The 26,988-nt window shown below is 42.8% G+C and overlaps 1 protein-coding gene across 1 annotated transcript in view; it reads right to left on the reverse strand.

Annotated features, from left to right (window-relative positions):
• The window catches only part of tmem163a (transmembrane protein 163a), a 66,627-nt gene that overhangs the window by 21,844 nt on the left and 17,795 nt on the right, over positions 1–26,988 (reverse strand). The window contains exons 3-4 of the mRNA XM_088606208.1: positions 3,659–3,702; positions 2,542–2,633 (exon numbers count right to left, since the gene is read on the reverse strand). Coding sequence (XP_088462334.1) covers positions 2,542–2,633; positions 3,659–3,702 — 136 coding nt within the window. The remainder of the gene's footprint in view (positions 1–2,541; positions 2,634–3,658; positions 3,703–26,988) is intronic.

The following is a 26,988-nucleotide window of genomic DNA, read 5'->3' on the forward strand; positions in this document are numbered from 1 at the left end:
CCAAACGCACACGTTTCTCTGAATGCCTACCCCTGTAATTTGATTAATATTTATGAAGATCTTTATCAAAAAATGATATACAGAGGCCACTCAACTAATTATGGCTCATTAAGTTACTTTTGTGCACCTAAACAACCAAGGGTTTGAATTCTTAGTAATTATGAATTTTTCCACTTTCTTTCATATTATCTCCTTCCTTTTTGTTTTGAATGTGCAGAGTTGATTGCGTGTGTAACAAATATTAATCACTACTTTAAAGTTTCGGAGGGCAAGTTTTCCAGCAATATACCATTCTGAACCTTAAGATTGCTCTGGTTTTGCAAGTCCTATACATTTGTGTCAGTTTACAAGCAAAATCCAGAAAAACAGTGTATATCTTTAGTCCTCAAAACACGCTGACTTAATTAATATCTGCAAGAGAGCCAACACTCTGACACTTAATTGAGGTGTAATGTGTTTTTCCCCATTACCTCTGAATAAATCTTGCTGGGGCTGTATGTCGAACAGTAATTAGATGTCTGTGTCTTATTTTTAACACTCTCCTTGGAGAGCAGCTCCTGGACTGACAATCCGAGTGAGCAAGAAGATTAATGAAAACGAGCCGTGGTGTCATTTATCACTGTGATACACAGAGGTACCGAGAGGAACCACTGAGAAAATGAGAACCAAACTGGGGATGCATACTGTATATAAACACTTTTGGCTATGTTCTTCTCAATCAGCAGCTTATTCTTATTGAAATCAGAGGGCACTTTGTCTTACACAAAGGCTTGTGGGAGTTTGGAACAAGCTACCCAGCCAAGTGGTCTTTATCACAAAATGGCCACAAGCCCTGAACCACAATACAAACCAGATGTGCCGTTCTATTCCTGTTGTCTGTACCTTTCTTACTGTACAGTATGTTACTATGGAATTACAAGAATCACAAAAACAATCCAACAAATATACAAATCCAACAATGTCTTGTAGAATAGTGACAGTCACCTAGGCATCCTTTCTTTATTTTGTATGTCATTTGTGAATCAGGATATAAGCAAACATTATTAATGAAATAATACAAAATTCAGTAGGAACACACTTAATCATCATTTATTTCAGTAACACCTCCTTTTGTCTGAGGCTCTGTTAGACAAACACGTCTGTAAGAACACGTTTGTCTTCCCTGCCGGCTGAACAAGTAGCAGTTTACATCCTGCTTCAAGTTCTGGTTTCCATTCACTGGCAAGCAATTAATGAAGGCTGTCAAAATGCTACATAACCAGGGAGACTGGTCTTCACTCTGATACTGTGGAATCCATCCAGATCTACTAGCTCTACTAAAGGCTTGATGTCTCACCTGTGACCAGCCTTATGCCCTTCTGTTCTCAGAGGGGGAGAATGAGCACATTCATCAGGCCCCTCCTGGGCTCGCAGTGAGCCCCACGAGTGGGCAAGAGATCCCACACAGACTCAACCCAGCCCATCTCCCCACTGTCACAGACCAGGGCCTCACTGCACTCCAGCACCTGTCCCAGCAGAGTTACAGCATGTAACTCATAGTAAATGTGCTGCATGGAACGCATTGGTTTAGGAGCTTAAAAATAGCTCCTGCTTTAGGGAAAACAGACAGCGCCTGCACTCAGGAAGAACAGCACACAGGTGTGCACCAGTGACCGAAACCACAAGCTGATACTGGATAGGTGCTCAATAAAATACATAAAAAGAGCAGGCACAAAGACTCAAACCAAAGACTGCCAAGGTTTTGCACTTCATGTCTGAACAAGAAAATAATGATAATAAGCTTAAATAATCTTAGCTTCATCTTCAAATGAATCTGCCTGGGTTTGACTGAGTGTTGTTTAAGAAGTGCAAGGTGATTTGCTGAAAAGCACCACAACCCTGAAGCCTCAGTGAGAAAAGGGAACTGGGGTTTCAGCTCTGCAGTCGTTCTTATTCGTCTCCTCCGAGCTCTGAAACACGAGGAGACGCCTTCTGGGACGCCGCCTTGTGTCTGTGCTGCCAGACAAGAGGAGCAGCAGAGACGGGAGTGTTGCAGTGGTCCCCCAAGGATGATACAGATCAGATCTCTGCTCCTGTGTTTTTGTGTTCGCTCCTTTCCGGAGTGCATCCAGCCACAGCCTCTTTTATCCCCACCCAACAATAGCCACCTGCCCCATTCAGGAGTCCTGCTGCATTTTAAAAGAGGGGGCAGATAAAGTAAACCATTTCATTCAGTGCGCTGCCTTTATCTCTCTCACTCAGGAAGAAAAGAAAGGCTGCTCTTGCTGGATTTCTTCTGTTAAGTACACCGTAAGCCCAATCCACAAAAGACTATTCATTACCCAAATTCAGACAAACACAGAGGCCTCCAGAGAAATCGTATCTAATCCAATGTGAGCTCAAAAAACAGATTCTAATCTCAGAAGTCACTGGCTAATTATTTTATCAATCTTATTAGAAGCAAATACACAGCGTGCATGTTAAGAGTGGCGGCAGGGACAGCCCCAGGGGGTGTGGAGAGGGGAGCCGTCTGTAACGCGCGGAGCTCAGTTTTGGACTCACATGTATTCCCTGTGAGCCGAGTGCACAGCTGCAGCGTTGCTGTAGCGCCAGAGCACAATGATCGAGGACAGAACATCCAGCGTAGCATCGAACTGAAAGAGAGGAATACACACGTTATGAGCTTCAGGATGGAGACCCCTGGCCTGCAGCACCCAGGCATTGACCAGCACATCCCAATCGCACAGGTTCGGGCAGAGAGCGCAGGAACAGGGAAAGGTTCATTCCACGCCGACAGGGAAAGACAAGCCACCTGAAAAAGGCTCCACAGCCAGAACATGGGGTTTCTTTTCTTTATCTTTCAGCTTATAATGAGCCTTTACCTGTTCCACTACAATTGCACAGCTGCCTTACGGCGCCGGTCGCTGTTGACGTCACTGATTAAACGCCTTCATGCACCGTAGCGATACAGAGGCGAGGGACCAGTGAAACAGGCCTCAGCGCCCGTCGGAGGGCACAGAACGGGATCCGCTAAAGGCCACCAGAACAGAGTGTTAGCTTGCTCTGGCCTTTGTCATGCAGTTGAAAATAAAGGATAAAGAGCAGTATCATAATATGGAAAGGCATGCAAAACCACAAAGAATAAGACAGGATGCGATGAGGCTTGCTTTGTTCTGCTTGGATAATAATGACTTGAAGAAGCTTGGCCTGCACTCAGTGCTTTCTGAGGAGTATTTGATCTTTCTCAAAAGAATGTAATGATCTCTGGGAGTTTCAGAGAGAAGACAGCTCACTAGTAAGATTGTTCTTTTATGAGTCCATCACCTATTGAATCATATGTAAGCCCTACTGACAGCAGCGGCATAGCATAAAACTCAAACATAAAACATTAATCCAATGGTACTTATAAAATGTTTTCACCAGAAGTCAGGTCATTCTACGTACACAAAACCAACTCTTAACTGAATTTAAATGAAGCTTAGCATCTCCATCCACCTCAGGAGAAGCACAGCTATTAATAAAGCTGTGCATTGCTCATTAAGCTCAGTGATCTCTGCTCTTGAAAGACTCAAACAGATTTCACAATAAATATCCACCCCGGTGTTGTGAGGCTTCACATTAGCACTGTGATGTTCCACAATTCACCCTCTGCAGTTTGTTTCTAATTAGCATTACTTACAGCAAATGCAAAGGCAGAAGCACTGTACCTCATTATGGAAACAGCTGCAAATCAAAGAGAGAAGAAAATCAGCATCATACACACACAATAAATCAACAGTTTGCTTTTGAACGATAGTCGCTGGCCTCCTTCAGTAGAATAAATATAAGTAGTAGTAAAATATTACTGTTGCAAGCAGTCTCAAGATTTAAAAATATATTAAGAATGTCTGTTACACTAGTAGTAGAAACAGGACTATATAAACATCAGTAATTTCTCAGGGATTCAGGATTTGTGGGGGTTTTTCTGAGTGTTAATGAGTGAAGAATTGAGGCTGCTGGTACACAAGGAAATTCAGGTAGAGATTAAAAACCACAGGAGATCTGGATCTGTCCTTAAACACCTGTTAGAAGCACCTGCACTTAAAAAGTAATGAGACCCAGAATTACTCAAACATCGTTCTTCGCCGTGCTTAAAAGTACTATGATCACCTCCTTCCCCCCCAAAACTAAGGCACGCCTGCACTTTCAGATAGGGGCTGGCTGAAGGAAATTTATAAAACAGTCATCTTTGTGAAACTGCTACTTGACTGTGGAAGACACTTCTACTGTCCAATTAGGGTGGTGTATGCTGAATAAAGATGACAAGCCGCTAATGATGTTGTCTGCTCTTCCAGCACATGTCCTGTGAATCCTGACAAATAATTCCCAGAGGTCTGCCTTAAGGAACGACTTTAAGAGTGGTTATGCTTGACAGGAACACATTTCAAATTAAAGAGTCGAGATCCAACCTAAATACAAATTGTTCAAATGAAAAGGAACTACAGATCTTTCCAGAAAAGGTCAGAAATGTCAGACATCCTTTGAAACATCAAAATGTAAACTAATTATATATCCATACACCCTTAGAGCAGTTTTTAATCACAGGCTCATAGTTTTCTATTATCTGTTATTTATTCTAGGTGTATTGTTAAGGGATTCAGCTTTTAAAACCTTTGATTCAGTTTATAAGTGATTAGTTTTAGCCATTTTAGGTGTGCTAACTGACTTGTAACCAATAGGACTTAAGCATAACAAAAAACTAGCACTAATAGTGAGGGTGTTTGATACATCAGTATGTCCGCTTGTCCCTGTTCTTCTCAAATTGATTGCCAATCAAGAGGTTTTGCATCAGAATAAGTGAGCATATTTTTCATTAGCAAGTTGAGGGAGAGAAGGCATTAAATTCATAAAGGGTCAGCATGGGTAGTCTGCACAGGAACAGGTAAAGGTTGATTCCATCCTGAAAGGAAAAGAAAAGAGTCACACCTGAAGAAGGCTCCACAGCGGAAAGTCGTGCCTCTTCTCTCTCCCTTTCAGCAGCAGGGAGTAAACCTTGACCTGCTCCTGGTGATTAAGGGCCCAGCTAAAGCAGAACCAGCAGCCAGGGGGGTCCCTCAGGACCAGGAGCAGCAGCCCTGCCTTACAGCATGCAAACACACTGCAGGTCCAGCTGCCGGGGGGCGGTGGGGTACACTGGGTGAAGAACAAGCCAGCCGGCCCTCCCCATGGAGCTGGGCTACATATACATGCCACAGAGAAACAGAATGTCACAGAGCTGCACGTACCATCCAAGAGTCAGTAAATACAGAACATTATCTGTGCCAGACGTGTATATACAGTATATTTAACGGTAGTGCTTGTTATGGCCAATAAAGTTACTGGCACACTGGTTTGTTCCCAGTACAAGTGCTGAGATAACTGTCTCTTTGTATTTTACCCTCAAAGCAACAATTTTAAGCCCTCTCTAGATTTAGTTCTTTCTACCACAATAACATCACCCAAATGCAAACAAAATGGCATTGTCTCTGCTGCAAGCGTTTTTGATTAATTCATACTCTTCAAACATTATTCTTTCCAAAACAATTTCGTATTTAAAACAGATCGGATTTTATATTTTTGTGTCCGCGAGACCCAGGCAGCAGAACCCATCCACAAAGCTGTGCTTATTGAGCACTGGGTTTCGACACGGTGTCACTGGCCTTGGGGATCTACCCTAAGAGGTTCCCCTGCCTTCCTGCGACAGTCCCTGCGGTCGGAGCTTACAAGCGACGCGAGCCGGAGAAAGCCATTCGGCTCAACAAGCCCATCTGGGAGGTAGTCATTAATTTATCCCTTGGATCACAACTTTATTCCCACACCTGGAGCTCAGCCCAGGCCTCGCTGGATGAAAAATGATAACGATGCACTGGCTGGGAATCGAACCCGGGCTTCCCGAGGGGCAGGCAAGAATTCCACCACCGAACCACCAATACCCCCTTAAACACAACAGCGCCACCTCTCCTCTGAGCAGTAACTGAGCCCAGGCTGCAGCGGGGAAAGTGCCGAATCCTAACCTCTAGACGACCGGGGAGAGTCCAGTCCTGCCAGTTAGTCTTCCAGCAGTAAGACAGCAAAAGACTTCAGCGAACACGCTGGGTATCTCATGCTGTATGTGGGAGGAACTGGTATATCTCTACATGCACATCATTGTGTGCCCCAGAGTCTGAGAGACAGTACCTTGACAGCAGAGCAGCTCCCAGATCATTTATTCTGAAACAATAGCCAAAGCCCTTTCTTGCACAGCAATTAAGAACTGCGCCCACAGTCTTTAAAGGATTAGATTACTTCTGGACATTTACAAGATTGTCGGATATTGTGCGTGACGGGCTGGGTGAGAACAGATGTCTGGCGTGCGAAGGTGTCAGCGCTTTCTCTTGTTAATGAAATCTTTAGCAAGTTGTTAGATCAGTGATAAACAGACCTTCCCTGTCAGCCGCAGTCAGTCGCAGGGCAGAGTCCCCCTGACTGAGCCTCACCTGCCAGTCATGTGCACTCCAATTAGAGAGAGAGAGAGAGAGACACACACACACAAACACACACAAACACACACAAACACACACGGCTAGAAACGACTGCACCAACACTACAGCACAAGCGCACCAGCGCTCTGGTGAACGTGTGGTCCGATACACACGGGCGACCCCATTGCTCTGTGGGGCAAACACTCCGGGCCGGTGCCGCACCAGTCCAGAACTCCCCCCGGCCAGCTGGCTCTAATGCCCATTACCCAGTTACCAGACCACACCCCTTCCCTCACTGCTTAACCCCTCTGCTCACCCTGTTCACTGCGCGGTATTAGGAATCTTTCCGCCTCCTGAGCTCTCGTTACTGACAGCCTTCGCCATCTTGCGCTCTCGGACCTCACCTCTCGGACCCCTTTCCAGCTCGAACTTCTCGCCTCGCCCTTCTTGTTTCGTTTGCCTAGCCCTCCTCTCTGGACCTGACTACGCCTGGACCGATCGACCGCTCTCCTGCCTCGCCCTTCTCGGGCCCCATCAGAGACCTGCACGGGGGGTTGTCATACTCGCCGTAACAGCCAGAGAGCCACTCATCCCGGGAAGGGATGGCAGAACCTGAAGCACAGGCCACAAGGCAGGACCCCACGCTGGGCAGGATACCAGTCCGTCACAAAGACTCCATTTATCCCACCCCGGACCCAAGGAGCACAGAAAGTCGGATGTATGCATGCGAGACAGAACCTCTCTCAAAGCATTTGGCACCCCTGTACATTTATTTTTCTCTCTAACTTTATTTTTGCTTTAAATTGCTTTGCAAAACTCTTTGTTCCTAGCGAAACTAATCACAAAATAACTAGATTCTAAAAAGACAGTGGCCCGACTGTCCTCTTCATTGAAAACAGGCCATTCATGAGGCCAAATGGAATATGAGGCTGGTCAACAATGGCTCACTGGCTCCCAGCTCTTGCTGACCCAGGGCTGGCTGTCTGCCCCTCAGAAAGTCTAGTTTTCACTCAAGGCCCGCAGCCAACATTCACCTGTCATAAGGGATCCTGATTCATCACATACTGTGAAAGGAAAACATGTAGCTGTAGTGTTCATCCTTCATAGCAGTCCTTAAAGTCTGGACAGCTGCTTCCACCCATTTTCAACCCACTTCGTCCAATACAGAGCTGCAGCCTGTCCCAGCAAGCAACGGGCACAAGGCAGGGTACACACTGGACAGGACGCCAGTCCATCGCAGGGCAGAGATCAGCTTCAATTATGAGAAACCATTTTTGTGCATTATGAGTTTAATTTTCAATCATGAATAAAAGAGCTACCCCACAGGAAGCTGTCTGAAGCATTCTAAAAAAGGTCTCGCTCTTCGTCATATTGCCATCTGTTTGGCAAACCTGAGGGGTAAACTTTCCCTCCCATGTGTCAGCGCTCACAGCACGTTGTCTTCCTTCGATCACAAGTTTTGCTTATTCTTCCCTTTTAAGAACTCTCCAGCTTCCATTCTCAAAAGAAACACTAATGGTCAATTCAGCAACAGCGCTGTTAATTAGTGTCTGATAGATGTGTTCAGTCCTTGCTGAGACGCATCCAAAATCTCTAATAAAGCACCAGCCCATCCACTCTCTCCGGCTTAAGAGCCCGTATGACAGCAAAGGCATTGTGATAATACTACCTCAGCACAGAGACTGTGATTGTGTTCACACATTCCACCATGTTGTACAATGCTACTGTACATTATTAAAGGCTTTTTTTCAATAAATAAACAGGGTTACTGTGTTTTACACCTCCTCCTTTATAAAAAAAAGGATGATGTGTGTTTAAGACAAATTGAGGAAAAGACGAAAGAGACGGCCTCCCCCGTTTTAAAAAACTTGCTCAAAATCAAGCTCAGCAGTGCAACCGATACCATTGCAGAGTGAAAACACGTTGAATGTGATATACAAAGTTTTAATATTAGCTAAATCCTTTTTTCATCAAGTGTCAAGGACGTATGTACAGTATGCACCTTATGACAGTAATGTCCAAGGTCAATGATTTCTTAAAAACTTGAGACATTTTTATTCTATTGTCACTGTCCTGTTTTTTATTCATCCCACTATAGAAGCTCAGATTATACAAAATAATATTATAACCATTTAGAACAGGTGCAAGCAACATGACTACATGGCACTTGGTAGCAAAACAGCTTTGAATCAGGAAATCCTGTACAATCTTCCAGCCATCTGTGATCAGAAAACCTCTTATTCCTGGAGACCCTATGCAACATCTCAGAATTGACAAAAAGCTTTGCAAAAGCCTTGGGGTGTTTTTCAATGTTTGAGTTAATGCAGGGCAGAACATCATGAAAGATCTGATAATAGGTGAATTCCAAAACACATTGTATGAGCACCAGCAACAGCGTTTGAAAAAGCACGTTTAATGTTGTCCTTTTGGTTTTTAAATCACACTTTATATGTGCCACAATTCCATTAATTAATACTGTAGGACACCTTGGAAATATTAATCTATCATTAAAATCACTCTGATTTCCTTAGCTTATTCTCTATTCCACATACCAGAAGACAAAACAAATGTGATTCCCAGGAGGATTAAATGCAACGTGTATAAAACACATCCAGGCTATTGAGCTGTTCTAACCATTTAATTCTGCTCTAACCAGCACCAGAACACAGTATTTCGCTGCACAAGAGCAGGAAGTTCATAGAAGTTTCCTAAAATGCTAACACTGCTTGAATGACCATTGGTAATTCCAGTGTGGGAGAGTATGAAATAAAAAGAAGACAAATACACAGAATTTTAACCAAGAATGTACCTGACATTTTTTTACTAGGATAACCTATAGTTAAGCAGGTTTTTTTTTTTTTTTTTTTTTACTCTCATAAAAAATAAATTGGAATTAATGAAAATGGCCAACAAGACAAAAGACACAGATGCTAAACAAAGATCTGTGAACTGTGTTTATCTATATTCAGAAAACCCGAACAGATTCACAGTTTGTACAGTGCTTCCTCTCTAACTGCCCTTGCAAAAACCCTCATTTGTATCCTGGTAATAAATCTCATGAGCTCCTCAAATGTTCTGCAGCAGCTAGCAGCTACAGAGCACAGCCTTCCCTTCAAGCCCCTCGTGCATAAACAGGAATTGCCTGGTAGGAAAACCTAAATAAATTAATGATGGTGTTTTGTAACAGCAACTGGATATTCCTGTCATATGCTCATTAAAAGCTTGTCTCTTTTTTTCCAACCAGTTTTGCAAAAACTCTCTTAATGAACCAAAACAGACTCAAAACAAAGATTTCTTCTATTCTCCCAGAACATCGATGCACAATTCTCATCCTAATGGGACACAATCAAGCAGGCTACATAGGTCTCTTTAAGTTAGCAACATATTATGACTTGGGAAAGGGGTTAAATTGGTTTAATTAAGCAGTTAATTAGTCCAATTATATAATTATGAGCTCAGGTGCCATACAATCCAGATGTCACAGCTGCCCATGAGTTGTACACATTATATGTGCTGTACAGTGAAATAAATACTCAGGAATTGTATCATTATGTCTGCTATGAGTTGATTTTAGAACAGAAACAAGCAGAACTTCCTATTGTCAGAGAAGCCCAGAAGGTCAGTCAAATCGCAACGAAAACCACACGGCAAAGTACTTGAGAACTATTAGATGATCTTGTCTGCTGCCAATCAACAACACACATCTGATGGAATAAAAACAGGAAATTCTTTCTCAATCAGCATTTATAACACTGCTTGCCAGGTGTCTGAGGAGCCCAGAGTCAGAACAGATCAGGAGATGAAGAGTTCTGTGCCTGTATAATTAAATCAATTCATGCTATATCAACTCATTTGCATGGGATAAGTCACACTTTTGTCATTTCCGAGAAGGTACAGACACATTCTCCATGATCCTCACCCCCTTCAGCAGGCTGTGACCAATTCTTATCTCATTAACCAGTCTAAACTGCCCTATAGCAAAGATGCAGGAATTAAAACATCCTGATTGTGCTTAGTTTCATAGGCAACTCGAGTCACATCAAATAACAAGGAAAAGTGTTGTTCAAGGATTCACTTGAAATTTTCTTTGATTATGATAATCCATGCCGAATTGCTGTAGCACATCATGAACTCTTGAATTTTTACAGTAAATGAACATGACTTGTCATCCACATGATCTGAAGTGAAAATGTGAGAATTCTGAGATGTAAACATGGAGTAGTAATAATAGGAATATCACTAATGTTTGATGTGTTGCACAGTAGTGTGGCGGTTGGCGCATTTGACACGGTCTTGACTCTCAGACCCTGGGTCTGATTCTGGCCCTGAGCTGCCTTCTGTCTGGAGTCTGCATGTTCTCTCCACGGCCATGGGATTTTGTCCAGGACATTTGGTTTCTTCCCAAAGTATAAAAACAAGATGTCAAGCTTGACAGGTCTCTCAGAATTCCCCTACCACCTATGTGTGTGTGTGCCCTCCAATGGAATGGCATCCATCCAGACTGTACCCTGCCTAGCACCCACTGTCTGCTGACTCTCTGCAACCCTACACTGGAGGTTTATCATGGTCATGAGCAGCACCCAGTAATGTACAGAACCCAGACACAATTCTTGGGTGGCTACACCATCAGATTTTCTAGACCATTTTTCATCTGCGCCCAGTAATACTCCTGATTTAATTGATGGCAGCCTCCATAAGTGCTTCATTTAAAAAAAAAAATACTGCTCCACATTTCCTCTGGATTTAGAAACATTGAGAGTTTTAATAAAATTAAGCACGTCAGTGTCCTCTTTTATTTAACACAAAAAATCTGCACTTTTTCAAACCTCTCCAACTACACATGAATTTCAAAGAAAAGGAAAACATCGGATCTTTTGGATGCTAGTGGAGTCATCATTGAAAACTTTTCCTTTACGAATTCACAGTTACTTTCCAAAAGACCTTGTTTCCTTTCTGGAACAAGTTTTTAAAATTACCTGATAAATTGTCGCTAAAAATACTGGTGTCTGCACTTTAGGTGTGATATCCCTGAAAGGATTTTATTCTTAGATTTTAAGTTGTTAAAGTTCTTATTTGCATTCAGTTGCAAAGCTAGATTAATTTTTTTAGTTTAACCAAAACCTTACTAATGGAGTAAAAAAAAGTAACTAGCCTAAAAGTCTACACCTGCATTTTTCGTAAATCATACATTCATTGTTAAATTCATTATTGAAGTACAGCAATACACTTATCTGTTAGCACTGATGTACGCAAATATACAATTACCAAGACGTTAAAGAGGATCTAAACAATTAATTAACCCTTATTTTTCAGATCAGAACAATATGAACTCAGCCAAGTATCCGTGTCACTGTAATTCAGAAGGTAATCTTGTGATGCAAATTCATGATAAATAAATTAGTCCTAATCTGCAGTATAAAACTAACTGCAGCTTCATGACCTTAGAGAAATTAAAATCTGTGATGAGATTATGTTTCCTAGAAATCTTACAAAACTAGATTAGAAGAGACTGTCACGTCAGCATGACAGCATGTTGCTCTCTTAAACATTTTTCCTCATGACATTTGTCATGAGAAAGCATGCGTTGTTTGCATAAGTATATAGTATCAGTTTTCTTGGCATTTTTCATTAATCCATCGGGAAAACACTGATTTCTGGGAGTGCAATTTAATTCTGGAACAGAGAACAACATGCACTGCATTACCCACTGACTGACTTTAATGGGCAATGTCAGTATTGATCACACAAGTTTAAACACTTTGGAATGAGCTGCATAACATTCATCAATTTGTGATAGCTCTAGAGGTATGTAACAAAGATTATTGCTACAGAGTCTGCTGACATGATGCTTTTGAATATCAGTAGAAATTATGATAATGCATTCTGCAAATAACTATACTATTTAAGAATGAAATATACTAAATCAATGTGCTGACAGAGCACTCCAAATAAAATGGCAGAAAGACAGCCATTTGACTGAGCAGGTTATCAATGTGTTCAGAGGTAAAAGAAAATACTTAAAAAATATGTATCTAATATTTCTTAGTTCACAGAAAGGTAACCTCTCTCTGCTTTACAATGTAACATACATCGGTGTGTTACAACATTTTTTGCACAGGGAACCCTAGAGAAAATGATGCTCACAAAAAGCACTCACTCCGAGTGGGTCAGCCAGGAAAGGTACTCAGACCAGCCACAGGCTAAACCCGCAACAGGACCCCGGCTTACTGCGACTGGCTTGGCATCTGTCAGGGGGGCGTCTGTCGAGCTCCACGCAAAATGTGTGTTAGACAGTGTGCACTCCGCAGAACCTCTAATGTGCTCAGTATTTCATGACATTAAAAAACAAGATCTGAAGCAGAAAAGGTGAGATTTGCAGCCTGGGAATGTGTCCAGATGCTCACATGACTCAAGAACAGGGCCACAGCTGGGGACCCCTGGGGACCCCAGTCTTCTGGCTTTAAATCACAGGTGAAATTAAGTTTTCCTTTATTGTAAGTCAACCACACTGCAGAGAACTAAGCTGCCCCAGAGACAGCTTGTGAGCCACGTCCAGCCTTCATAGGTCTTAAGACAAGCAACCATTCATAATATGTCGATTGATATTACTATGATTAGAAGTGGTATTAGCAATATCATGATGTTAAACATTGTCTTGCTTAAGGGGAAACAACACTGCTGGCCCATCATTCAAGGGGGTTTGAGGAAATGTGACATCACATCAAAAGCCCCTTCCTCATCATGAATATTTGCACCCTGTGCACAGAGAGATGGTAATTGCTGAAAATGAGATATTGCAATGCAAACCCGGTCATTTACTCTGTGGCTAACAGCATCTGCAGCTACACAATTGTGGACAACCAGTCTGTGATTAATTCTTTCACAGAATTAATTAAAAGCTAAGGAACCATCAACTACCAACACATTATTATTCTCTCTATTCTATAATCATAACCCATTCGGCCAGATTTCAAACAGCACTGAGACTATTTCTTTCAGTTTCCCCTACTGTCTGTTATGCTTAATAATTTAGGCTCATTCGGATGCACATTTATAATCGCTGTATAATTATTTACAGTGATTCAATCAATGTATAATTAGTTTGCACAGGAAATTCTCCACTAGTTAAATCACCCTCCCCCTTTCCCCTCGTTCGGAGTTGCTTATGGTCAGCCTGGGATTTGGGAAAAATGTTCAAATGCAAACGAAATTGCATGCAAAACAAAAATAAAGACATGTTGTTGTTGTTATTGTTGTTCTTAATGGACAGGAGAGGTTTCCAATTGAAGAAACAAGAGTCCTGTATTGCAGGTAAGCCCACTGTAGGCGATGACGTTTCTTGAGGAGCTATAGTTCCTCTCTGTCCTCTGCTGGCATTTACACAGAAATCTCCAGCCTGTAGGTCCCGCTTCACTGCCATGTCTACCCGGCACACCGAATATCACAGGGCTGTACAGTAAACCAGATGATTTCCCTTGGATGCCTCCCACACAAGACACTGGTGGAAGAAGGATTGATGTTCATTTCTAACGGGAGATTCTGCTCAGAGTGTAAAAATCTAATATTTGTAAACTGTTTCTCTCATTCAAACTATCACATGAAATTTCAGGTGACAAGACTGCCTACATCTACTGATGCTTCTGCAGCTGCTCTTTTTATGAAGCTTCCTTGGTTTAAATACCACAAACGCCCTGGGTTCTGCAACCCAATTCAGTTACATTGTGAATATTTTAACTCTACCAATGTGTTGGACAGGGGTTCAGAAGACTGAACGGCAACAGCTGACAAATCAGGGTCGACCCTGACTTGTCCAACTCCAAGCTCCTCAAAGACGCCAGCAAAATCAATCCTGGACTCCCACAGGAAACGCAAATCATAGAAAGCTACTCGAACATCCAGTGCAAGCAGGCAGGAAACCGGCTGTGACAGCTGTGTGTCTTTGACAGGCAGAACAGAGCCGTTGCCACTCGTGTTAGAGACCCAGTGCTCCCCCCCACACCTCTGCTGTGACACTCCAGTGGGCACCAGCGGGGTCCAGCAGGGTCCACACACACACACACACACACACACACACACACACACACACACACACACACACACACACACACACACACACACACACACACACACACACACACACACACACCACAGTGTGAGCATCTGCCCTCAGCCACAGGGTCACTCCCACAGTGCGGGACCTCTTTCATCGCTCAATCCCAAAAGATGCCCTCGCTTCATCTCTACACAAATTGTGGGCTTTGCTTTACATCACCCTTATTTGCCAGCATGTAAGCATAAGAATCTTTTGTTCCATTTCAGAAAAAACACACACACGGAACCAACGGGCATTTTACACCGTGAAGACCCATTGCTTAATTATAGAAATGAATTTCAACCCATCAGACGCAGCCCATTTTAAAATGTTTGAAACTTGTTTGGTTTCTTACTGTTTTTCCAAGAAGTCAGGGTCATGCTTAGCTTACACAGACAGACTGGAGCTCTTTACTTGCCATTCGTATTCATTATGAAAAAGTGGCTTTTAAGGTCTTGATTCATTAGCAGTCTCAGGTGACTGTGGAACCTCAAACAGACAGAAACCATAAAATGAAAAGGACACGCCCTCTCTACTTCATAATAATTTAGTGTACAAGTTTTATTTTTAACACAGAAAAAGCCTTCTTCAGAATAAGCACATCTGACACTACATATCTTATTTCAAATAATATTAATTCCACCTGAATTTACCAATTAATCAATCAAGTAGATCATTTTTTGCACCTATACAGTACAGATGACTATCCACTGGACATCACCCTACCATCGCTGTGCAGAAAAAACAGACAGTAACAGATGTGCAAGAAATATCTCATAGAATGTATGGAACACCCTTCCCACATATCAATGGCTATTCAATGGATCTGTTTTTCAAGCTCCTATTATCAGAACACATCTCTAATTTCTCATCTGGGAGGAGTACATCCTAGGAGCACAGAGTGAAATGTCAAAGCCAGCAATGTAATGGTCGAACCACAGACCTGAGACTGTGCCCTATGCCAAATGGCCAGCACTTGTGTGAGGGGAGGCAGGAGGTTACATGCTCTTGAAAGCCCAGGTGAGTAATGAATGTCACAACAACAGGTTATAACACACTGTTGCCCAAAGCACAGCAAAAACAACACTGAAGTCTTGCTGAGATTCATTAAACCAATTTATTAGCTTTAGAATCTTCATGGAATATTATCCCTCTGAGCCTCTGGCAATACATTTTGTTCTGCCGCTATGCATCAGACATGCTTAAAATTCATTATCCAGGATTAATGAGAAAATTAAAAAGGTGTTAATTTTTTATGCATTTGCAAAGCCTGGTGGAAAGCAATAAAGACACTGGAACAATGAATGAGCTGTAGAATCGGTGCCATTTTGTGTCGGTTTCATTCTCAAAGAAATAGCGGGCAAGCATGCACTCTGGACTCCCTGGGTCTTACGTGTTTGTTCATGTTGCAGCTGATGTAAACCCAGAGCTCCAATCTGAAAGTAAGGCTACCCTGCACTTCTTAATCTGTGGTGATTTATTGAGGTCACAACAAGCAACAACTGCAGCTCTCACCTCCTTCAGTTTGTTAAGCCCCTTTGAGAATTGATTAAACTACAGTCTCGGTCAGAATTTCATCTTCCCTGGAATTCAACACGGGCTACTGCAATCTACTCCCTTAAAACTACCGACTCTGGAAACCAGATCAGGGCTGTCGATTAGAAAAGGCTACTTTGCTTCACTACTCTTATCCAGAGACACAAATGGAAATTAAGGTGGAGTGTATCTAGAGTTAAGAATTAGAGGAACCGTTTACGATTGGTCGAAACATCAGAGGCTAACGTAGGATACACAGTTAAGGGGAGAAATAAAATATAAGTAGCAAAAAAGAGCTAAAGAAACGTCTTAGCCAGCTCACTGTCTAGAGAGGAGACCTCTGGTGTATCACAATTGTGACTTACTGCATTTCAGCTTTCAATAATGTTTGATTCCAGGTAGAAAAAGTGTGCGGTTGTGAGCCTACATCTTTCTTGTTTGTATAATTTTATGAACATGTAATACCATTGGCTGGGGTGGTATTTGCCCTGAGCCAGTTTCACTGCACTTGATGGAATCACTGTTCTTTTACTTGTTTACATTTCTGTAGTATAGCATTTCTGTAGAGAGAATTTGACTTGGCTAGAGTTTTCCAGCGCATTGTGATGCATGCTGTCCCTGTTCACAGTCTCCAGAACTGCTGGCTGTTTCTGGCTGACAGCTTCATCTGTATATGGGCAGCTGTCCTTGAGAAGTTTTGATAATTTAATCTCGGTCCTCCTAGTTTCCCAGTGAATTGGTCTAATACAGTACGTGCACTGGTTAGCAATAGCTGAGGGTCACTTAACACTCATGTGCAGGCTTCTAACTCTCCAGTGCAGCTCCCTGTACCTGCTTGGGCCTTCAATGTGGAGCTGTCCCCATCTACAGCCCACTAAAGTACCTCCCTGCACTGCTCACAGCATACATATTTAACACTGCAAAATACAATATTCTCACCATGCGAGCTGAGGGTCTCATACTCAGTTTCATTGAGCACGTATTCTAACTACGGGCTTTTTGTTTACAAAATAAAGTCCTCATTGCACCACTGTTCCAGGGAAACAAAGAAACCATGTGATCCACTTGGCGGGGGGTAATTCCCAACTATAGGAGGCGTCTATGTGCTCTTTCAACTTGGTGACAGGATTACCGTTACATTAATACCACACCCTGTTTCTTGACAACATGCATCATTCAATAAATGAGCCGTTACTAACACAATGCACACATAGAGCCCAATGTACTCAGTTGCACTTTCCTTGAGCTTTTGTGTGAGAAGCAACTAAATAATTTACTGATTTTGCTCTTCAATAACACCACAAAATCCACACCAAATCCTGATAATGAGCTGGCTCGACAATGCTCCTCCCCCTATTCCGTGTCCGATATCACTGTGGCAGTGCGGTTTTCATGTAAGAATACTTTTCTTGTATTTCACTGCCCAGTCTTCTGCTGTGATGTGATGCACAGTCAACAGTGTTATTTCAAAGGTTTTGGTTACCAGGCAACAGGAGAAGCAGCGCCACTATCGACAGAGGCTGTTTTATTCCGACTCGAGCTCTGCAGGCAGATGACAAGAGTGTACGATTCTGTTTCCCAGGTAATCAGGAAGCAACATCAGTTCCTCCTTTTATTAACCACAGAGATATTTCCCTACAAACCTTCTACAATTACAGTGAATTCATGTAGCATTCATTTCTTTGTAATATTTGAGAATGCAGCTTTTTCCAATACTTTTCTTAAATGCTAGAGTACAACTCTGGGGGTGGGCATAGACAAGGCCAACAAATGAATGGCTTAGCAACAGTGAACATATTATTTGCTTTGAACTCTTGTCATTATTTTTTTAAGACTCTCAGCAACCATTATGTGCCTCATTTGCACTTTACATTTCCCAGTTTAGTCATACCAGATACAACCGATCAACCAATTGAGAGTAAAGTGATAAATTCAAAGCCATGCAAGATTTCCACCTGTGATAAAATAAGCACTGACTTTAGAAATGCAGTTGCTACTACAACACTAAGCCACAGAGGCTTCAAGCTCCCTCTCCCTCTCTCCCTCCCTCTGCGCAGACCATCAGAAGGTTTGCAAACGAGAGGAGGTCATTCATCTACCTCATCTACCTCATTCTGTTGTCCCCATCTGAAGATCTCATCCACACGTTTACTGAAAGAAACCTATAGGAATCAGCTTCAGACACATGGATGTGTTCCTGACTCCCAGTATACTCTCTATTTTTTTTTAATGAAGTCTTGTTCATACAATTAACAAAGCAATGCAACGCAATTAATTTAACACGGCATTCCCTGATTTCATTTCTAACTATGAATGCCAATACTCTTGACCTTTTCTTTCTTCCCTACGTTGTCTATTTAGATTACAATGATGTATCAGCATAAGCACTCAGCTCTTTCATAAGCAGATCCTTCAAGCAAGGTGTTTCTCCATTTTATTCTTATAGTTTAAGTTTCTGCTACGTGCATAAAACACTCTACATTAAATTTTGCATCTGCTACAGTGCTTTTTGATCCTCCTATTTCAGTATCATCTGCAGTTATGCAAAAGTCCAAATAATTTAATATAAATTAAACAGGAGCAGGGGATCTCCTTGTGATATGAATTTCACATAATTTCAGTATTCATCCCCCGAGTTCTCTCCCCCTTCAATCCTTCCTCTCCACCCTCTATCATCTTCATCTTCCTCTCTCCTTTCCTCCCCGTCTCTCAGAGCCAGTTCTGCTCATTCCTGCGCCAGAATCTTACCCACAGTCCCAGAGGGCACTGGAGCCAAATGCAACTGCTATCTGTTATCGAAGGGAATGGTTTCTGACACTCGCTCATCCACATTTTCAGCTCCAACACAACTCTTTATGAAATCACAGAAATCTAATTCTAGCCTCAGCCTCCGGGGATCACAGGTATTAAATGTGAAATTATGCTCCTCTGCAGAGTTATGCAGTGCAGCCTGATAATCCAATAAAAGGGGTGATACCATACATCTTTGTGGCGCTTTAATATTGAAGCACAATAAGAATCTCTTTACCTCCCAAGGAGCATCTATCTTCACCAGCTCGATCATTTCTTTGGATGGGCTTATTTGCACTGGAGGAAGGGTCTAAAGCAGATGCTGTGAATTATGGATCTCACCCCTTCCTCAGTCACATTTCCAATGAATGATAAATACGTTCTCTTCCAAACAATTGAACAGGTTCATGAAGACACTAACTACGTCCAGGCTTGCTTGATGGAACCTTTTCTGCCGGGACCTGAGGGGCTCCTTATGTTCCGCTGGCCAGAGGCTCTCAGGAAGCCTCAGACCCCTTCTGTCCCCCAACATCACCGCTGCTGCAGGGGGGAAGAAAAAGACCCAGCAAGATACCAAAGAGGCTACTTTAAAAAAGAGCAGGGTGCAGTGGCTCTGTGGCTCAGGATCTGCGCCTGCGGCTGGCAGGTTGCTGGTTCAAATCCGGTGGCTGGCAGAGGAATCCTACTCCCCTGGGTCCCCCAGCGAGGCCCTTAACCCCACCTGCTCCAGGAGCACCGTATAAATGGCTGACCCTCCGCTCTGACCCCCAGCTTCTCTCCCTGCCTGTGTGTCTCATGGAGAGCAAGCTGGGGTATGCGAAAAGACAAAATTCCTAATGCAAGAAATTGTATAAGGCCAATAAAGTGATCTGATCTCTCTTATCTTATCGTTTCAGCCTGCAGGGAGAGGACCTTCTCTGAACAGGAGGTGCTGTCATTTTCCTTGCATTCCTCGACCTCGCAGCCCTGAGGTGTTAACCCCTCCAAAATGACCTTCCACGAAAACATGTAGCGCAGACGGAAAGTATTAGAGGGGGCATGAAAAGCAGCAAAGCTACTCTGAGCAAGGGGACGCGTCAGTCAGAACAAGGGACCCAGAACTAAAGTCCTGAAAGACAGAACGCTGGTAAGGACGCTGGCCCTCAGATCTGTCTCAATACAGAGCAATAAGAATAATAATTGCTTTCACGCTCTCGTTTCATGCCCCACTCTTAGTTGCTCTGGGAGCAGGCATTCATGCTTTCACAGCACTGTCCTGCCTAATCAGCTCCGGATACTTTAATACGTGAATCTGCGTCAAGGGTTCCCACAGTCCAGTGCGACTCGTATATGCATAGCTGCACCCTAAAAAGAGCCAATGCGTTTTTATGTCCAAAACCTGTCTCAGAATCTAGCCAATCAAGAAAGTGAGCAGCAAGCCTACACTGCGCCGCAGAGCACAAGCAAGCCTGCACTGGCGCAGCTGGAAGCTGAAGGATGCTGGCTCAGGAAGGACAGACTCAAGGTGCGAAGCTGGGCGAAGAAAACTCAGCAAGTTTTCTCGTGGTTCAGCAAGTCCCTATGCTGTGATAAAAGCATCTTGGCTGAGCCAGAGATTGATAAGGTTCATGGCTTTGCAGTCATTCCTGCTGTCTTCGATATACAACTGCACTCCCTAAATACACCGTATTAGGTAGATTAGAGCATTCATTGATCTTTCTTCCTGGATACATGTACGATTCCTCTGGTCAAGAGATGAGCAAGAGCTGTTCAACTAATCTCATTTTTAGGAGCAGAAATGCTCCCGGTTCCTGTTTTCAGGATGAAAAACTACATGAGCTGGATGTACACCATTGCTCCCACGCCACCAAGACCAGAAATCAATTGAATCTATTATCGGCATTTTCAAGGAAAGGAAGGAAAAACTCCTTATTCCATTCAATGATTGCAAAAACTGACAAAGGATTCCCAGGGACAATTTCCAATTAGAAACACCAAGATATGCAAGACACTCCTACACAAAAGATAATGCCTTTAAATTTTCTTTGAAATAACAGGAATTCAGGACTACCAAGTGACCAGGGTCGTGTATATTTTTAAAGTCTAAGCAAGACTTCTATTTAAACAAAAAGGCTAGGTCTGTAAGATCCAAACACAACCAAAAGAATGTTATCTTGTGCTAGCCTGCTGAAAGAGGAGAGTGTTTTTTAAAGAAACGACTTGAGGTCATTGTCATTCTCTGACTGGTGAAAAAGTGGCCTGACACAATTAAGCTGCAAACAATACCAACAGCAAAATCTCATTATATCTAAATACATTTCTGATGGTAAAGACCTAGCTCAGATCAGGTTACAGCCCAGGGAGAGAGCACATCAGACACTGACAATGGCCGGCCCCTTGCAGCTCCCTGCCAGTAAGGAGCCCGGCTCTCGTTACAAAGTGAAGAACGACCATGTCCTCTAGGCAGAAAGGTTATGACAGAAACGTGATACAGAAAAAGTGCACCATTTTTTCTAGAGATGGGAAAAGTCATGGTGCAGGGAACAGAACGAGCCCTCCACAATGTATCAGCTGCTGAACATGAAGATGGTGAAATTTTAGCACTGGGCTGTGTAAGAAATAAGCAGGCTGTGCTCTCCAGCCCCATCTTCATAGTATACTGATAGAAGAAACCACAAACGAGAATGGGTTAAAAACCCGTGATTTGACAATAAGGAGGTGCTTTTTTGAGGTCATGTCAAAGCGGTTTAGGAATATAGCCGAATCAAGCAAATGAGTACTGCAGATTTGATTTGGTTACAATAAGAACACCTGATCAGAACAGTTCTCCAGTCTTCTCACCCAGCCAGCCCTGCTGTTCAACTTGTCTCACGGCTCTCTGTCTGCCGAGCAGTCTCTCTCCCTTTTCTAAAGCTTTATTTTCAGATGAATCACTCTCCAAGGCTGCCGTACAAAAGTCGCATCAATTATGCAGAGAATCTGTCTTTCCCCACAAGAAAGGCACGAGCCTGCCGCACCACGAACATTGTCTCAGCAAATTAAAAAGCCCGCAGATTAGGAGGCGTGGTAAACAGACAGAAAAGAATAAAATATCTAGATATATCTCCTGAGACTCCAAGAGCAGACAATACCAGTGTTAATGTAAAACAAATTCCCAAATGTGTTAATTGACACGTTGTGTTTGGTGTTATACTGTATATATCATATTCAACAGATGTAACATATATCTAAATAAAATTAGCTCAAAAGAAATACTGTATATAGTTAGAAAGGGCGATACTGAAAACTTAAACGCTATGAGTTCAATAGTCATTTGTTGCTTTTTTAACAACTCCCAGGACATAAACTGGCCGTTTGTGATGTATATACTCTTATTTTATGCATTTGTGATTTCACAAGCCTTAAGAATATATACACTTCTCAATTTAGGATGAATTACTACTCACTTTAGCACAATTTGAAGCAGTTAGCAACCGGCAGCCTAACAGAGTGTGAGACAGTACGTGCTGCTCATACCCAGGTGCGTGCTGGGATGGATTGTCACCTGGGTGACACACAGGCAGCGGGATGATCTCTCTCTGAGCATCATCCGGACACCAACCGTCTCCCATGGTCTCACACTGACCAGAGAATAACATCTAGAACACATCCGTATTCTCTTAGTCTTTCTTTTCTTTCATTCTGTAGAAAATCTGACATAAAATCAAGGAAAACCTTACAAGCAAGCAACTGTGTGAAATAAATCAAATTCAGGGCAGAGGATATGTAAAGAAAACATTGTTAAAAAAAAACAGAAAACAAAATTGTTAACTTTTAACATTCAGTTTACCTCCCACGATCTAGAGAGTAAGGACACCACCATGATGTTTGCTTACAGAACTCCGTCGACACAGTTCACTTTACATCTACATCTTTCAAACGGTACTGTGGGGGAAAAAAACAGGCTTCAAACTAAAATAAATGCAACCTAAACCAAAATGAAAAAGGCTGAAGTTAGAAAATATAGAAGACGATCAGTGAATACGCAGATCTCGCTGGCTGGCTGCATCAGTCAGTCTCTCAATGGGCTCGTGTTTGTGCTGGGTGAGGAACAATGCTCTCGATTTTTTTTACTCAGCAACTGCACAGATTCAGCTGCCTTTTCCTATAGGCCAATCCAGAGACTCCCAGGCAACCTGGAAACTGGAGATTTCATCACTACATTTCGACGCACTCACACTCCTACGCATCGCGATCAAATATTTATGATGTCTGACTCATGCAGAAATCACATATGGGATATCTATTTTTATGAAATGTCACCCGTCAATACAGCACCCTAGAGTTGGACTTTTTCCAAACGAGCTCTGAAACCTCTTGAAGATTTAGGTTTAGATGAAGTTCGTTCTTTCTTTTAAGCTGCTCCCCAATTCTCTGAACCCCAATAACATGAGAATGGTTACAAATGAGAACAGGCTAACTCATCTGTTTGGCGAGTTAGGATATGGTAGACTCATCCAAACATTTCTAAAAAGAAGATACTTCAACAGCTTGGCTGGATAGCTTGTCCCACCCTCCCACAACACTTGGAGTAAAGACGAGCCTCCTGTTCTTCGTGTTAAATGCACTGTTGGTCAGTTTCCATGCATGTCCTCTGGCTCATGTTTCACTGTTGTACTCTAATTGTCTAACCTATTTGCTACAAAAAGGTCAGGGTGTAAGTTAGGCTAAGATCAAGTGAACAAGGACATCACATGCTGAATCTATAGCCTCTGCCAACACTGGCATCTATATAGGTCACTCACACAGACACACAACCATTGAGGCCCTGAGTAGTGGTTCCTAACCTAAGATTACTGTAGGTGCTGGCTTCAGGGCAATAATATAATGATCTATTGACAAGAGAGAACTGCCAGTGAAAAGAACAGAACTTCTCAAGCAATTTGAACTTAATGCTTACGGTACAGTCTATTTCTCTTCTATCCCTTTAATTCCTTATTAAAAATGAAAAGCCATCATCTCAAAACCTTAGTTTAACATAAAATAATGCTTCCCCTTTGTGGATAAAATCTGACATAAGTCACACCTGCAGGTCATTAATTACCGAACATCTGTGCTCAAGCCTGCAGTTAAGACACTTTGAAAGAAAAAAAAAAGACTGAGCACAAGTTAAAGAATGAGAACTGCTCTCCCATTAATTAAGGAGCTAGGTGTGTTGTTATGCATTGATTTCCTTCAGACTGAGTGCAAATTAATCTGCAGTTTTTGAGAGAGGACAACACATCACTGTGAAGCTGTTAATTGGCTGTGGTTGAAGCAGTGTGGAGTCTTGAGAATTTATATTTAGCTAGCTTGCACACAGAAATTTGCTCTGATCCACAGATGAAACTGCTGCCTCATCCGTTAGCACCACAGGGCTCAGGCTTGGTGTAGGCACACATCATCATACTGTGGGTCAATTTGCTTAGAGGAATAGGATCTCGAACCTGCTGCTTCACCAATGACATTAAAGTCTTCATAACCTTTTAGATCATAAACGGTCATATCCTGTAAGCCACACTGCTATAACTGTCAACATACTGTGTGTTTTGGCCTGTATAAAATCCCAAAACATAAGATGGCCATAGAAGAATGAATCCATACCAAACTGTGTTAGTTTACATGACTAGGTATCTAAATTCGAGACACATTAGCCAATAAAACACATTTATTTAAGCAGAATCAGAGTTGTCTTTTACAAAACTGAAATATTTAGGCAAATGAGGATGAAACACAATTCTCTGATTCAGAAGACAGACTGAAAGAAATTCATGAAAAAAGACTACCTTCCTCTTTTCTGCTATTGTTTTCCTCTCTCACATGCGATGTAAAGCATGTGTAACCCCTCAGGACATGTCTGGGTTCAAATGCGAGGCAATATCACAGAATTCAGAGATATATTGCTGCAATATTGTATCAAACCCATTAATGTTTAAATGAAGATGAAGTGTAAACTGCTATCCCAAGCCTGCTACTACTGTACATCTGCACATCGCTTCTAATTCTGTCATGATCATTATGCCACACTCACATATAATAAGGAACACAAAATAACACAACATGTTTCTTTCAAGGATACAAAAAATTTGATTCATTTCTGAGATTTCATATTCAGGTAAAGATGGTATAATAAATGTGTTAATGAAAAATCACTCCTTCGGGATCCTAGGAATGCTTAATAAGCGAAAATGTTTTTGATTCATGACATCTGCCTAGCAGACAAAAGGTTCTTTTGTTCCTGTATGCTGTCTTATTCTGTAAATGCCCTACTCTATATTGAAATATATGGAGCCTTGACACTCTAGTAAGAACGTCGGTAGGTGTGTCTATCACTAACAACATCACAAACTGACCCACATGGTATTTTGAAACTCAATTGGGCAGAATATCAATACAGTACATCTGCCATATCAGCCCAAATGAATGGCTCCCAAGTAATAATCATCCCTTCATTCAGGATAACTGCAAGCCATTGTTTTCACGACACCAATATCCTTTCCCCTGCGACTGGCAGGCTCCTCAGAGGTCTGCCTTCACCGCAGCCCTGACCCAGGCATCATCTCCGCCTCGGAAGCTTCACCGATTATTCCTCGTTTAGGCAAATCAGGTTTTCTTCGCGAGGTAGATGATAGATAGAACAGGATGGAATATGCTTCCGAAGGTGATGGGCCTGTTCAGACAAGCGCGTGGTGAAGCCTGGGCACTGGGGACTGGTGCACATATAAAAAACGGCCTTGTGAGAAAGGTGACAGAGCACTACAATCACCAGCGGCCACCAGGTGGCATGCAGTGCATTCCTAATGTGCAACAGTGCCGGCACACCCCTGCAGAACTGCGGCCTCCAGTGTGTACCATTACCACCTATAGGAGTGCACTCCTCAGGCTCCTATCTGTAGGTGGACCGCCTGACATTACTCAAGGTAAGATATATATAAGATCACTTTATTGGCCATACACAATTTCTCGTATTAGGAATCTGTCTTTTCGCATACCCCAGCTTGCTCTCCATCAGACACACAGGCAGGGAGAGAGAAGCCTGGGGGTCAGAACGCAGGGTCAGCCATTTATACGGCGCCCCTGGAGCAGCTGGGGTCAAGGGCCTCGCTCAGGGGCCCAACAGAGTAGGATTCCTCCGCCGGCCACTGGACACAAACCGGCAACCTTCCAGCCACAGGCGCAGATCCTGAGCCACAGAGCCACCACACTTGTCCAAACTGGCCAACTCACTGTATGATATAATAATAATAATAATAATAATTGCTCACACTTATATAGCGCTTTTCTGGACACTCCACTCAAAGCGCTTTACAGGTAATGGGGATCCCCTCCACCACCACCACCACCAATGTGCAGCATCCACCTGGATGCTGACATAATCCTGGTGACAGACAAGAGGAGCCCACCCTGCTCGCGTGGTTGCAAAACCAATGATCTGGGGATCTCCTCTGGCCGTTCCAGGAGAGGATCCGAGCGGCTGGAGTAGCCTGTTCCACACATTCTGCAGCACGGGAAGACGAGCTTTTCAGGTGCGTCAGGGAGGAAGGAGGTGCTTGCGTCTCCGACGGGGACTAAGAGATCGTGGGGCGCAGCAGCTGGGGAGCACCAGGAGGTGCTCGGTGGGAGCTCTGACGTCAGAGTATACAAGGGGAAACAGCGAGGGGGGTCACCCTCATTCCTCCTTCACCGCAGCAACACCAGCTGAGGGAACTGCGTCACAGTGTGCTTTTGCCCTTAAACAGAAAACCACAGGTCGCGGTTCTCCACGCTCGAGACAGGCGTACACATAACCATGGTCTTAGAAACGCCAGGAAAAAGAAAGAAGTTCAAAAGCTCCTAAAATCTGCAAATTCAGAAACTAGCACTATATGAAAATGATAACGATAAAGACTGTTATAAAGGTGATTTCAAAATGATAATCATGTTTGAGTAATAACTCTGGTTATACCACAGTTTTCTGCAAACATAAAAATAGTCCATCCCCGGACTTCATGAGATTTCAATTTTTAATTAAAAAAGGTGACATCCTAAGGTTACAGTCCACCTTCAGCTTCACCTTAAGTGTAAAAAAGTAGCCCATAAAATAGCATTAAAAATTTCAGCTATGAATAATCCATC

Source organism: Lepisosteus platostomus, chromosome 14 (assembly GCF_059453375.1).
Source record: "Lepisosteus platostomus isolate fLepPlt1 chromosome 14, fLepPlt1.hap1, whole genome shotgun sequence".
Taxonomy (NCBI): domain Eukaryota; kingdom Metazoa; phylum Chordata; class Actinopteri; order Semionotiformes; family Lepisosteidae; genus Lepisosteus; species Lepisosteus platostomus.